Source organism: Chaetodon auriga, chromosome 12, assembly GCF_051107435.1.
Source record: "Chaetodon auriga isolate fChaAug3 chromosome 12, fChaAug3.hap1, whole genome shotgun sequence".
NCBI classification, from domain to species: domain Eukaryota; kingdom Metazoa; phylum Chordata; class Actinopteri; order Chaetodontiformes; family Chaetodontidae; genus Chaetodon; species Chaetodon auriga.
In genome coordinates, this window is record NC_135085.1 from 14,324,716 (window position 1) to 14,338,120 (window position 13,405).

Below are 13,405 nucleotides of genomic sequence, written 5' to 3' on the forward strand. Positions count from 1 at the left end.
AAAGAAAATCCAAGATGAATAGAGTAGACCATTTTGCTACCAGGTAAATGTTGATGGTTAGGAGAGTGAAGCCCTTTAATCTGTAATTTATTAATCATTAAACATTATTACATTATTCATACTGGTGAACAAGGACCACTTCTACAGAGGGACGTTCACAACATACATATTACATTATTATATACAGTGCAGTGCATTACAGTGGATCGTTATATGTGTATTACCGGGATGGAGGGGTGGGGAGACAGGAGAGGAGGAGAGAGGGTTAGAGGAAAGGAGGAGAAGGAGAGGAGAAGGTGGAGGGACGGGGAGTTGTGATAGTAAGTTGTCTTTTTATTACTTCTTTTTTTTAACCACAGTACAGTTTGTTCTATAAAAGTTAAACCCATAGAGAGATAGATGCCACATTTTCACAGCTACTGTTAGGTGAACCTACTGGAAGTTGACTCTTGTGGGAATATCAAATGAGATACATTTCGTCATGAGATGCTATAGAGAGATGCTATAAAACATTCTAAGATAGTCAACCTACTTCCAGAGTGCAGAGACCCTGGAGGGCAGGCCAAAGGTCAAAGATCAGATCAGCGTGCATGCGTGCTGCAGACATTCAGACGTGTTCGGCCATCTAGAAAAATGGCCGACCCCCCACTATTTCTCCTTCTATGTTTAGGCATCATTTTTGGTGCTTTCCCTTTTTATATATAAAAAATACAAAACATAACAGCGAAAAGAATTCCGTTGGTTGTCCCGTTTTTCTCCTTTTTCATTTTTCCAAAACTGTTTTTTGTTCGTTTTCATTTCAACATTTGTTTTTGGGTTTTTTTTTTAATCTCTTTTCTCCTCCAGTCACTTACATATTGACAAAGTATACAATATTTTACAACTGAACAAGACTGAAAGGTAACATTTGATTTGTCCAATCAGATACAAGGCCCGCATCCTATATCCAATTAGAGAAGTCAACTGGAAGCTAGCCAGTAGTAAGCAACACAACAAGCCTATGGTGTGAAGGGAGCTGTCCGATTTCAGCTCTGCATTAACATGAGCACCCGCCCTCGGGGACAGTAGGCTCTGCTGGTTTGTCCAGCTTGATGTCGATCACTGGAGATTATCCGGTTAAGGAAAAGTCAGGTGGTTGACAAAAAAGTGGCAATGCCACCGTGTAGAAATCTGTTAAAAGTAAAAGTCATATATTCAAAAGGAAAAAGGAAAGTGGAAAAGAAGTAGTTTCATTTAATATTTTTTCATGAATTAATTCACATTTATTGTTAAGTATCCGTCTTTTCAGTCAGTCCCTCACCTTCTTCTAACATCCACCCTCCATCACCGTGCATGTCACCTCCCAGACACCCACTACGTGGTGCTATACTCGTTCATCCACACCACCTTCCTGGCTCTGTTCGTTTCCTCTCTATTAAGCAAAAAAGGTTTAATGGCTGATGCCTCTGTAGACAGTAGGCTGGGCAGTCTGTTTGTACGAGCGCCAACAACCACTAAGAGATTAAAAATACGCTGCCTCTTTCTTGGCTGTTTGGCTCTCTGCTCAGTGAGTCACAGCGGCTGTAAAGGATACTGCCTTCAGGATTCGCGTCGTCCAGGCTTTCCATTCCAGGTAGGGCTGCTGCAACCCGACGAAACAGCTAGGAGGATATTAAAGAGAGGAGGACGGTAGGGAGGAGAGGAGAGGAAGAGGAGAGTGGAAAAGATGATGAGAAAGCAACAATATTGTTAAGCAACAATATTGTTTGCAAATAGTACTTAAAATATTAAAAGTGAAAGCATCCAATGCAGCAAGATGAGTGTTCTACTACCTATTACATACTGTATGTCCATGTATCATTATATAAGTAGCATTTCACTGTTGTGGTTGGTCAAGGCTGTGCTAATGCAAAGTATTTTATATACTGCTGAGTAGTTTTATCCATTACAATCACTATTTTCTATGTAAAATCTTAATTTGTAAAATAACTAGTAACTATAGCGGTGAGATAAATGCAGTGCAGTAAAAAGTACAACATCTCCCTCTGAATTGTAGTGCAGTAGAAGTATACACTGATATGAAATGGAAATATCTATGTAAAGTACAAGTACCTCTAATTTGTACTTGAGTGCACTACTTGAGTAAATGAGCTTGCAGTGCTCAGACGCGTTTACTGCTTTCGTCCTGCACCCATTATGGCTGGATGTGCACACTATCTACCTTCTGCACATGATCCAACACACTCCTCCACATATTTACACATAAAAATTTTTATTTATCCACGACGGCGACTCGATCACCTCGGAGGGACACGGGAATGGCACAGAAGCTGAGCGCAACTACCGCCCAAAATGCTGCGAAATATGGTGAAACTGCAGGGATCACCTGTTTGACATTGCAGCCTGTCTTGGCACTGGTTTCGATGAACATGACGTTCAGCTCTTTGGCTCTCTGCTCTCCTTCCTCGATCATGATTTGCCTGCAGGAGAAACAGGCCAGACTTCAGCATCACGACGTTGAAGGCAAATCTATTCAGTACAGACTCTCTTAGAAAACAAAATAGCTTCATGTCAAAGACTACATTAACTACAGCTGAACCTTACAGGTGATAATGGACTATATCTGACACACTCACCTCTTCTCTTCCAGATCTGTTTTGTTGCCGACTAGCATGATAATGACATCACTTCCTCTCTCTGTCCTGACATCATCAATCCATTTGCAGGTCTGCTGGAATGAGTTCACATCTGTGGAGACCAGACTCTTACTTTATATCCAGTCTAAAATCATGTAGAAATACTGCTTCTATATATTTCAAACTGAAAGAAAGATCAGTACAACTGCTGCCGGTTGCTGCTCACTTGTAATGTCATAGACGACCACAGCTACTGTAGAGTCTCGTATGTAGCTGGGGATGAGGCTCCTGAAACGCTCCTGTCCAGCAGTATCCCACAGCTGCAGCCTTACCTGCATTTACACACACAAACATTCACACCTCCAGCAGCTGCTTCAACAGTAACCATCACACTGCATGCACACTGTACAGATGTAGGAGCCTTATGAGTACACATCCAATGGGATAAGCCGGTATCAGCGTGTGTGCAGGCTGACAGAGCATAATATCCTGACAAAGAAATAGTATTAATGCTAGCTAAAGCAGATGATCCACGGGAAAGGCTTTGACTTCTTAGGGCTAGAAAAGCCAAAGCAGCAAAGCTATTACTACCAGGAATAACCTTAGGGTAATCGTGTTAGTCTGCGAAGAGAGCAGTAATTAAGCAAATCAAATCAGGGATTTGTGAATACATGGTGGAAATTGGGACATTTCTTATTCAGGATCATGCTGAGTGGCTAAAATGACACAAGCATAAATACGTGAATTCATCGTTACATGTGCATCTACATGTGAATTTGAAATGACAATCAAGGCTGCCTACTGTTCGGTCCTCCAGGTACATTGTCTTTGATAGGAAGTCTATTCCAATGGTCGCCTGTGGTGGAGAAAGAACAAAAAAAGGGGGGTGGGGGGGGGGATCATCAGTGTTACCCAGACTTTAAAGGCTAAATGTCTCCCTGCACCATCTGTTAATCCTGGCAGATTGACTGTTGTTTAAATGACGGAGAACATAAAAAGCTGTGCAGAAAAAAAAAGAGCCAATAAGCAGCGAAACTAATTTCATTTGTATTGCCCTCAGCGCTCAATCATTCACACTTGTTATGTGCCTAACTTCTACAATACAAAAAATAATACATGTTCTCTTTTTAAGAGCCTAATATTACTATACTAACATTTCCTTTTCATAACTGCACTGACAGCATTTACATTTGGACATCATTTATTCAAACTTACTTTTATAAGGAGCCTAACTGTAATGTGTATATCAAGCTGACATTTTGGGCCAAAAAGCTTTCACTGTAATATTATTCAGCTGTGAATCAGTCACTATTATACCACAGAAGGCTGAATATATTGTTGAAATGCAGTGTGGTTAGTCCTATCATTAACAATTTGTTGAACTCTAACATTGTGGGATAACTGTAAGAGAAATTGTGTATAAAATGTGGCTTTGACTGTTGACCTTTGAGCCTCACCTGATATGTGTTGTCGAAACTGTCATACATGAATCTAGTGATGAGAGATGTTTTCCCCACTGGAAGAACAGAGAGCAGAGGTGGACTTTTAGGTGTTAGTTTACATCATCAAGAATCATCTCCAAACACATGAATACACATCTGACTGAATGGATTCAACAAAATGAAAACAGGTGTGACAAAATGACAACATCCTACCCAGCATCCAACCATTGCCACTGCAACCATCAAACCACCAAGCAAACCAACAATTAACTCCACAGTTAGGTCATTTCATGGATCTGAGAACCAAATCTGACTGATCATTCAGCAGAACCTCCACCTCTGTTCTCACAAGAGAACATTTTCCACATATGAAAGAAAAGGGCTCAAAATCACAAATGTGCTCCTCTAGGGTTCATTTCTCTAATGGTAACATCTGGGATAATTAGACAGGGAATATTTTTTCCCTTTCTGAGAGATTTCATCGTAAAATAAGTAATCATTATCACTTTTCTAGATTTTCTGTTCTAAAGAGAAAGAAAAGTTGTAGAAGTGGACTAAAAGTAACATTAATATCTGACACCGATTTGGTGAATTTAATGAAGAGTTTTGCAAAAATGGCTCAATATTTCACACTGCTGGAAAGGTATGATGATAAACAACATCAATAATGTGAAACTGATAAAGCACACAAGACTGACATTTCTCTCTGTCTCGGGGCTGAAACTAAAACGATTTTCACTGTGGAATCTGTCAGTCATTTTTTTTGGATTAGTCGATTAATCGTTTAGTCAATGAAATGTCAAAAGCATTATGAAAGATGCCTGTTGCAAGCCGTGAAAGTCAAAGGATATTACTTCGAATGTCTTGTTTTGTCAGATGAACAGTGAAAAAACCCAAAAGATATCCAGTTTACGGTGATAGAGAACACACCGTCACACTGCAGAAGCTGCACCCTCAGAATATTTGACAGTTCTGCTTTATCTAATGATGGAAATATTATCAAAATACTTTTATTATTGTCATTGTTGTTGTTGTACTTTTGTGTTTTGTGCTGTTTTGTATAGATTTTCTTGCTGAGTTTTGTATGCCTGTATAAAGGTCCATCTTGGAAAGCCTATTACTTTAGGCTGTACATGTTGTGTTGTGGTGTTGATCCAGGCTATATACCCACTTGTCCCTTTAAATGTAAACATCTATATATTACAACTGAAAACCAGCTATCGGTTAATTTTCTGATGACCAGCTGATCAATTAACCATTTCAGCTCTATTGCAATGAAGAAAATGCTATTAACAAACATTCCTGGAAACCGAGATTGTGTCCAAACATGATCCACGATCACTAAAAATGCACAAGGCCGTCCTCAAGCAGACAGATCCAAAACACATTAGATATTTAACCGTGGTCATAAGCTGCATGTTGTCTCCTCAGAGGATCAAGGTGAGCCCTGTGAGCTCGATTTGTATTTACATCCCACCCAGCACCATCTTTAGCACCATTTTACATCAGATCTACACACGAGTGAGGACTGGGCTTTTCCGGCAGGCCCCGGGCTCTCATGCGGAGTCCTCTATGCAGACAGCAGTGGTTTTGAAGCTTGCGATGGGCAGTGGCCACACCAGGCCTCGATTCAGCACCATGGACAGCAACATTGCAGCACAGGCCACACAAACACACAGGGAGGCTTGTAGTCGACACAGCCTCCTCATAGACGTGCAGCACACACACACACACACACACACACACACACACACACACACACACACACACACTGAAGCATCACAATGTAAGACACAAACGCCAGTCAAGCTGCTGTCATATTAGGCCTGATTATGTGTATCCCGCTGCTGTATTTTACGGGATATGTGCCCCTGTGCTGCCACTCTGGATGTCTGATGTCTGAACACGTATTCAGGCAGCTTCTCAGCGCTAAACCATTATCGATCAGCACCTCCCGGATTTGTGCACATCACAAAAAATCACACACACCGTCATCCCCACCCCGAATAGATGGATGATTGAATAAAGAGTCTAACATTGTGTCGCTGTCAAGCCCGTTTTTATTTGATTATTTATGGGACCGAACCGGAGACTGCGAGGTTTAGAGATGCTTCAGACATCGCCAGCCAAGGGTGTGTCCCGAACTGACACATGGGGGACTGTTTATTATCTCCTCTATTAAAAAAACACAAAACCAAAAAACACTCACGAGTGATGGAGAAAATGTAAGACAGTGCCATACAGTGGAATAAAGGTTTGGTAATGTTAGAATGAAGCGATGGGGGTGAAATAAGCTTGTTATCTTAAGGCTGAGCAGATTTGTCGGTCACTGCAGCACATCAAAATATCCCAATTCATATCCGCCTGCTATGATGCGAATTATGGCAATTTGCTGCAACTAAACGACCCTCAAACATATTCGGCACAATCAGGAGTCATTTTTCAGTGATCACAATGCTTATATTCAATCCAAGGGTGCAATTTATTTGCATGCGATTTTTTTCCCCCCCCTCCTTTCTCTTTTTTTCTTCCTGGGTTAATCAAATTTCCTACAGTCTCAGATTGGAGGTACATGGGCGTGAATTCAGCCAAAGCCAGCCGGCACATCCTCTAGATTCAGCGACAACTTTCAAAATCAACAAGGATTACATACATGGCCTTCAACATATACGCATGTTTGGCGTTAGGGGAGGGTAACCAAAACCTCCCAAAGAACTGACTCACCGCTCTGCTCTCCCAAAAAGACGAGTTTAAATTTCCTCAGGGGGTTCCCCAAATCTCCTCCGGCTGACATGGTGGCAGATAAAGAGCTCAACTTGGATTATTTTATATGTTCTTATCGCTCGGCGTCTCCTCCGTTGTGGGTGCGCAGGGGGATCCTCCTCTCCTCACAGAATGATGGGAATGCAGCTCAGCGTCCTCCTGTCAATTTAGGAGGCTTGTGCGCATGCGCGACCTCACCTACTTCCATCCGTCACCTTTCTGTAGGAACTGTAGCAGAACTGTTTAAGGTCTCAGATATGAGCTAATGAAAATATGGATGACTGTTACACGAAGGCAAGTAAAGGTTTGGTCGATCGCACTGCAGGAGACTTTATAAGGTGAAAGTACATTTACTCAGGTCCTTTACTTTATTAAGTCAGTTGTACTTTACATGAGTAATCCTACCTTTTACTTCTACTTCACTCCATTTCTCTGATAAATATTAAACTTTCACTCCACCATATTTATCTGACAGCTATAGTGACGTTACAGATTTGAAATGCTCCAATAAAACACATCAATATCTTATAAAACATGATGCATTGTTATAGAGGAAAACGCCCAACACAATAAACACTTATTTAAAATTTGAGCTGATAGGATTAGTGGTTTCATTGATTAGAATAATACAGAAAGCCTGATATAAACCTCTGAAAAAGACATTCTGCATGAATGCTTTTACTTCTGAGACTGTTAATAATTTTGGACATTTAATTTAATGGAGTATTTTAGATAGTTTTCTTGTTTTTAGTTAAAGGATATACTTCTTCTACCACTGCACAGTTCATCCTACCATGGTGCTACCTGTGAGAAGAATTAAATCACTTCAGCTTTGAAACTGAGGTCACTCTAACTTTCTTTACATTTCCAAACCACCAGACTTCACTTTGTGAATGTGAGGATTTGAAGGGATATTCCAGCTATTTGATATTGGACTTCCATTAAGTTTGTGGGTCTTGAGGGATGATTAAAAGATGAACGGTCAAAAATGATGCAGCATAGGCGGTGAAAAAGCTGGATGACGTCTTGGCTTTGATCCTCTCTGCCTGCCGTGCTGTCACATGCATGTAAAACCAGTAGAGTGATGCTTTAAGTGGCATTGAATTGTATAAAGAAAAATGTAAGAATGTGTATGAACTGAGCTCTGTGCTCTTGCTGTTAGAAAACAAAAATGATAAAGTTTAAAATTGAAAACTTTTTAAAATGGAAATCCTGGTTATTATGTTGTGTTTGCAGAGAATGGATGCACTGAAAGCTTTAGTGTATCAGTGATTAAGATGGACTGGCATGTAAACAGAAACAGTTATCATTAATTAAGTTTGCCATAAAAATGCATCCTCAGCAGAATTTTATTCAGCTCAATAAGCCAAAATAAACACACCCACATATCATGGTTTTGTGCAAAAATGTCAAATTTAACCTTAATACTAATGTTCAAAATCAAACAGCTCTGCCTCCTTCTCTTTCCAGAAGGCAAAGCTGCGGTCAATGTATTTACAAATGTCTTCATTGTTGAAACAAGAGAAGTCTGTGTCACCGCCGCACTCATCCGGAGTAGCGGCTTGAACCACCACTTTGGGTACGAGTCTGGGATCTGACAACAACAATGATGACGGTGATGGTGACGGACAGCGACATGGTTTCGAGTCCCCAAAGAAGTGAACTTTGATGTCCTCGAAGCCGTCGCTCCACTGTCGCCTCCCAGCCTGGATCTCCTGCAGAACAGCCTTGTGGAAGTCCCTCACCATCTCCCAGGGGAAACTGCCGACATGGTCAAAGACTTCGAAGCAGAGGAGGTGCCTCATCTTCCTCTCCTCAGGCGACAGCTCCTGCTCCAAGATGTGGAAGTATCCCAGCATGAAGAGATCGAGGGTCAAGCTGTCGTGGCTCACTGCGACACCATCCACGTCTGGCAGGAACTGCTCTGGGGAGTAGGTTTCTCGAGGTGGCGGATTTTGTGCGGAGTTAGAGGATGACAAACAGGACTTCTGCACATCTTTAAGTTCTAGTTTATTCCTCCAGGAGTTTAGCATCCTGTCCACAGCACCTCGTTGTTGGCAGAATTCAAACATGGAGGGGATTTTCTGCGAGGGCGATGCTCCCGTCACGCTCCCTGACAGTGTTTGCTGTACCGGTCTCTGCCTCGCTGCTCTCACTGAAATAGCATATGCAGATTTCTTCCAGTGGCTCAAGAAAAGCACCACTATACGCTCTTTCCTTAAGCTCGTGGTCTCTATCACAGGTACAACTTTTTTAGGGGGATCACCGTGGTTCACCTCACAGCTGAGGCCTGTGCTGGCATTCTGGTTGTTCACTCTTGAAGCTCCAAACGCTACCTGGCCTCCATTAACAACCCCAGCGAAGGGATAAATCCCACCAATCTGACCTTCAAAGTTAGATCTGAGGTTTCTGACTGACACCCCAGACTGCTGGATCTCCCTTTCCACTCTCTCCCTCCTTGCTCTGCTGTAGCTGTTAGTCTCCAGGCGATAGCTAAAAGCTGACGCCATTCCTATGTGAGGAATCCTACATCCACTGAAGGCCTCACCATGTGCTGGCACTGTCTCTTGGCCGTGTTGCATCAATCCCTGGCCTAAATCAATCTCTAAACTATCTCTCACCCCCTGCAAACCCTTCATCTCCTCCATCATGCCTTCCTCTATCCTCCTCTCACCTCTTTCTTCTGTGGTTTGGTTCAGATTGGCCACCAGCAGTGACATACTCTTAACGATCTCTGAGACACGACTGCACCACACTGGCAAAGTCAGCTGCATTTTCCCCTCTGCATCTATCTGTTGTAGCACCTCTTTGTTGAGGGAGATGTTCACAATCGGATCAGGTAAAATCGACCTCAGCTCCTCGGTCAGCCTGGTCAGCTCCAGCTCATAGGCCTGGCAACGCTTCTGCAGTGAAACAGTCTCGATCTGCTGTTGCAGGTAAACCAGGTCTTCCTCTGTTAGGAGCTCACCAAAGGGCCCCAAGACTGCATTGTGGGTTTGGGAGTACTTCCAGCCATCCACTGGAGTATAGCCGTTAGTCATGCCCTGTTAGAGGGATGCAGAGATTTTAGCATTCAGAGAGGTGATTGTTATAAAGGAATAATTTAACATGGGTTTTTGGTTTCAACACTTGGTTTTTGAAGGCATTAAAGAAACAAGATGTAACTTAATAAGCCATCTTTAAAGGTGCTGGTAGGCAGATTTAGTTATGTTCAGACATAGCCAGGCTGTCTGTTTCCTCCTGTTTACAGTCTTTGTGCTAAGCTAAGCTAACCAGCTGCTTAAAGGAGCTTTATAATTACCCCACAGACCATACAGAGTAGTAAAAATCTTCTCATCTATTTCTATTTTCTTTCTTTGTGGTCTGAGCATCTCTTACATGTAATTTTTCAGAATGAATAAATCTTGTTTATATGGGTCTTGATATCTTTGTGGCATCAGAGCATTTCTGTTTGGATTTTATTCCTTAAAGAATCAGGTCGTCTGACTGTCTAAGATTATATCCACTCCACTCATTTGTGCTCATGCATACCCATACACTTACATGCAGCACTACAGACTCCCATACAGCACATACGTGTACCTGTCTCCTCTGTTCCTCCTCGTCCTGCAGCCTGACCTGCAGCTGCCGCACCATCACCTGTCGCTTCCACTCTGCTATGGGGCGACCGGCTTCATCGTGAGTGGGCACCAGGGAGTCTATGTCAGCCAGGATCACGTCAACGATTGGTTCCTCCTCCAACAACTCCTCACCGTCAAGCTTCTGTAAGCATTCAACAATGAAGGATATACAAATCATCACTGCTAAACTCTGAGGAACTATCACTATCATCCTTTCATAAAAACCTCCAGAAGCCTACTCTCTGAGGCTGTTTACATTTTCTTTATTCTAAAAGGCATGCCAAATTTACTGAACCCCTCTCTGGAACAGCGATATTCCAATCATAGTTTAGCAATCCTAATTAGGCAAGGCAGCTCTGTCAAGCTTTGGATTTCTCAGCATGCCAAGTGGTGTGCATGGAGGGGTGCTGTGCATGTATGTAGCCATCAAGTGTATATTTAAGAAGCTTTAACTGGATTCCCTTTTCAAAATAAGTCAGCTGGAAACATTAAAAAGTCAGCTGGAGATAGAGCTTCTAACAAACTCACAGAGGTAGCATTAATTAGCTTGCTTGCTAAGGGGGGGCATTGCTTACCATAGGAGACGGTTAATTAGCTGGAATAAGTGGAAATGCCTGCATATGGGTACGTAGGACCTTTAAAACATGTAAAGATCCTTATTATGATACATTTTTTAGAGTAGATCTTCACACTACAGCACACTTTGTTTTTGCACTACACCTTATTAATTATTCCTAATAATGCCATCTTTTATGTCATTTGTACACTTTATAGAGGGTTTATGGAGGCCGGCCAGCTCACCGTTTGTCCAGTGAAGACTGCAGTGAGTCCCGCCTGCCTCAGAGACTTAATGGACTTCATGTGGGACATCAGGGTGAGATCCCTCTCTGGAGGCTTCAGATGGCTGAACGATGTCACCACTGTCAACAGACAAATAAGGCCAACAATTCAGATTTCAAATTTGGCAACAGACAGACAAAAATTACCAGTTTCGTGTAAAATACATTTTATGTTTCTCTAAATATTGTGCTTTATGTTGGTTCACTTTCAGCTAGATTCAGCTGGATTCATTGTTGTAAATGTGGAAAAAAAAAGCATTTAAAATATATTTCAAGTATACAATCATGTGACATGTAAGCAAATGAACAGTCAAATGACAGTCTGACATTCTTAGCTGTAACTAAATAACATGGCAGACAACAGTAAAGTCTATTTACCTTCAGTATGTAACAACTGTATTCACGTTCATAAATAATATGTTAAAGTACATCATGAAGCGCAAACACGTGGTCTCTGTTCGTCACCTGAGGAGGCCACCTGTACGTGCTGGATGGAGCCTGGGGAGTGTTTCTTTGAAGCGGCAGCAGGCGTCAGAGGGGAAGAGGTCACAGGAAGTGGAGAAGGGTGACGAGGCAGGGGGAGCACCTCCTTCACTGGCTGCTGGACACACACACACACACACACACACACACACACACACACACACACACACACACACACACACACACACACAAACAGCAGGGATGAGCCAGACTTAAAGGGACAGTTTCTATAAAGAAGAAATAATACATCCTCTAACATAATTTATTTTGTTTTATTGTTCATCCTTGTTTACAATAGGGAGCTGTACTTCTTCAGTTCAACATATAATCTTGCCCTACTTGAAGGCGCTGCTTCCCAATCTTTTATCATGCCCTCCTTTTCAACCCTGCATAGTACATTTTGACCTATCATAGCAGGAAAAGCACAGGTGTAGCTGTTAATATTAATGATGGCTCCTTTCAACAATTAGTGATGTTATCAGCTACACCTGTGTGTGACAAGTCTCCACAGTTTTTTCAGTCGCTACACTGATGATTGGTCACCTTGCTGTTTTCCATGTTGGCTCTGCTCATTCACCGGAGTTTCGCAGCAGTAGGAGCTCTTCGTTCTGAAAATGATAAAACAAAACAAACAATATACAGTAACTACAACCAGATGAAGTGAGCGAAAGAGCAACCATCCAGGAGCGTAATGTGACACAGAGCATCACACAGCAGTTAGCACAAACGATTCCAAAGTACACACACACACACACACACACACACACACACACACACACACACACACTCACATAAACACGTGTGCGCAATGTAAAGAACACAGGCCACAGCTTGTAGTACTTGGAACAAATACAAGACGTGGTGAAACAGGACCCCAGTCAGTGAAAGTAGCGTAGCCCTCACAGAGTGCAGGAGAGAGTGTGTTCGAGTTTGGAGAGAGAGACATGATACTCTGCTTCAGGTAACCTGGCTGATTCACAATAGATTTATTACTACACGGACAATTACAGCGTTTCTTCCAATTAGACATATAACACAGCGTAAGAGGTTAACTGGTAGCTTTGTAAAGAGTTCATGCACAACATACATAACCATAATTCCGCCTATTACTGGCAGTGCTTTGCACTATACTTGCTATTATTATATTGCATGGTTTGTCTTATGTTGTACATCTGAAACTCGTTGTTCTTGCTGCCTATCTTAGTGAGGACACTCTTGAAAAGGGGATTTTATTTTAACTCATTAGGCTTGGCTGGTTGAAGTAAGTTTAACATACAATGTTGCCTGTCCAAAATACACATGAAATAATTATGTGTAGTTTTACTTTTTTAAAGACAAGTTTCACTCCACAAATAACTCAACATAAATTCAAAATGTTTTTTGTCAAAGGCCAATATATCACATTTTTTCTCTGAAGTACCACAACCTCCTTTTTGATTGAAACTCATTATAACTCACATATTTCCAACAGTCACCAAAATCCAAATGCATACAGAATGCATGCAGTACTTACAATATGGTCCAGAAACTGCAATCACACAGTGGATCAATGCTAGGAGGTTTAAAAAAAAAATGATAGTAATAATACAAAAAAGACAAATAATAAGGAAGAAAGCCCGGAAGCTGTTGCCTCACTACTCTGG

General features: G+C 41.8%; 2 protein-coding genes across 2 annotated transcripts; both read right to left on the minus strand.

The window, feature by feature from the left end:
• Nucleotides 1-44: 44 nt before the first annotated feature.
• rab6bb (RAB6B, member RAS oncogene family b) lies at nt 45-6,968 on the minus strand. Its single transcript, XM_076745388.1, has 8 exons — nt 6,782-6,968; nt 4,073-4,131; nt 3,418-3,471; nt 2,842-2,947; nt 2,616-2,727; nt 2,366-2,459; nt 1,574-1,640; nt 45-1,101 (listed from the first exon to the last, which is right to left on the minus strand). Exons 1-8 carry the CDS (start codon nt 6,849-6,851, stop codon nt 1,037-1,039), a joined length of 627 nt encoding a protein of 208 aa, XP_076601503.1. The 5' UTR covers nt 6,852-6,968; the 3' UTR covers nt 45-1,036.
• A 1,279-nt stretch (nt 6,969-8,247) lies between these two features.
• On the minus strand, nt 8,248-12,320 carry espnlb (espin like b). Its single transcript, XM_076745066.1, has 6 exons — nt 12,306-12,320; nt 11,745-11,877; nt 11,242-11,360; nt 10,403-10,582; nt 9,491-9,864; nt 8,248-9,352 (listed from the first exon to the last, which is right to left on the minus strand). The coding sequence occupies exons 1-6, from the start codon at nt 12,318-12,320 to the stop codon at nt 8,248-8,250; spliced, it is 1,926 nt and encodes a 641-aa protein (XP_076601181.1).
• Between the last annotated feature and the right edge of the window lie 1,085 nt (nt 12,321-13,405).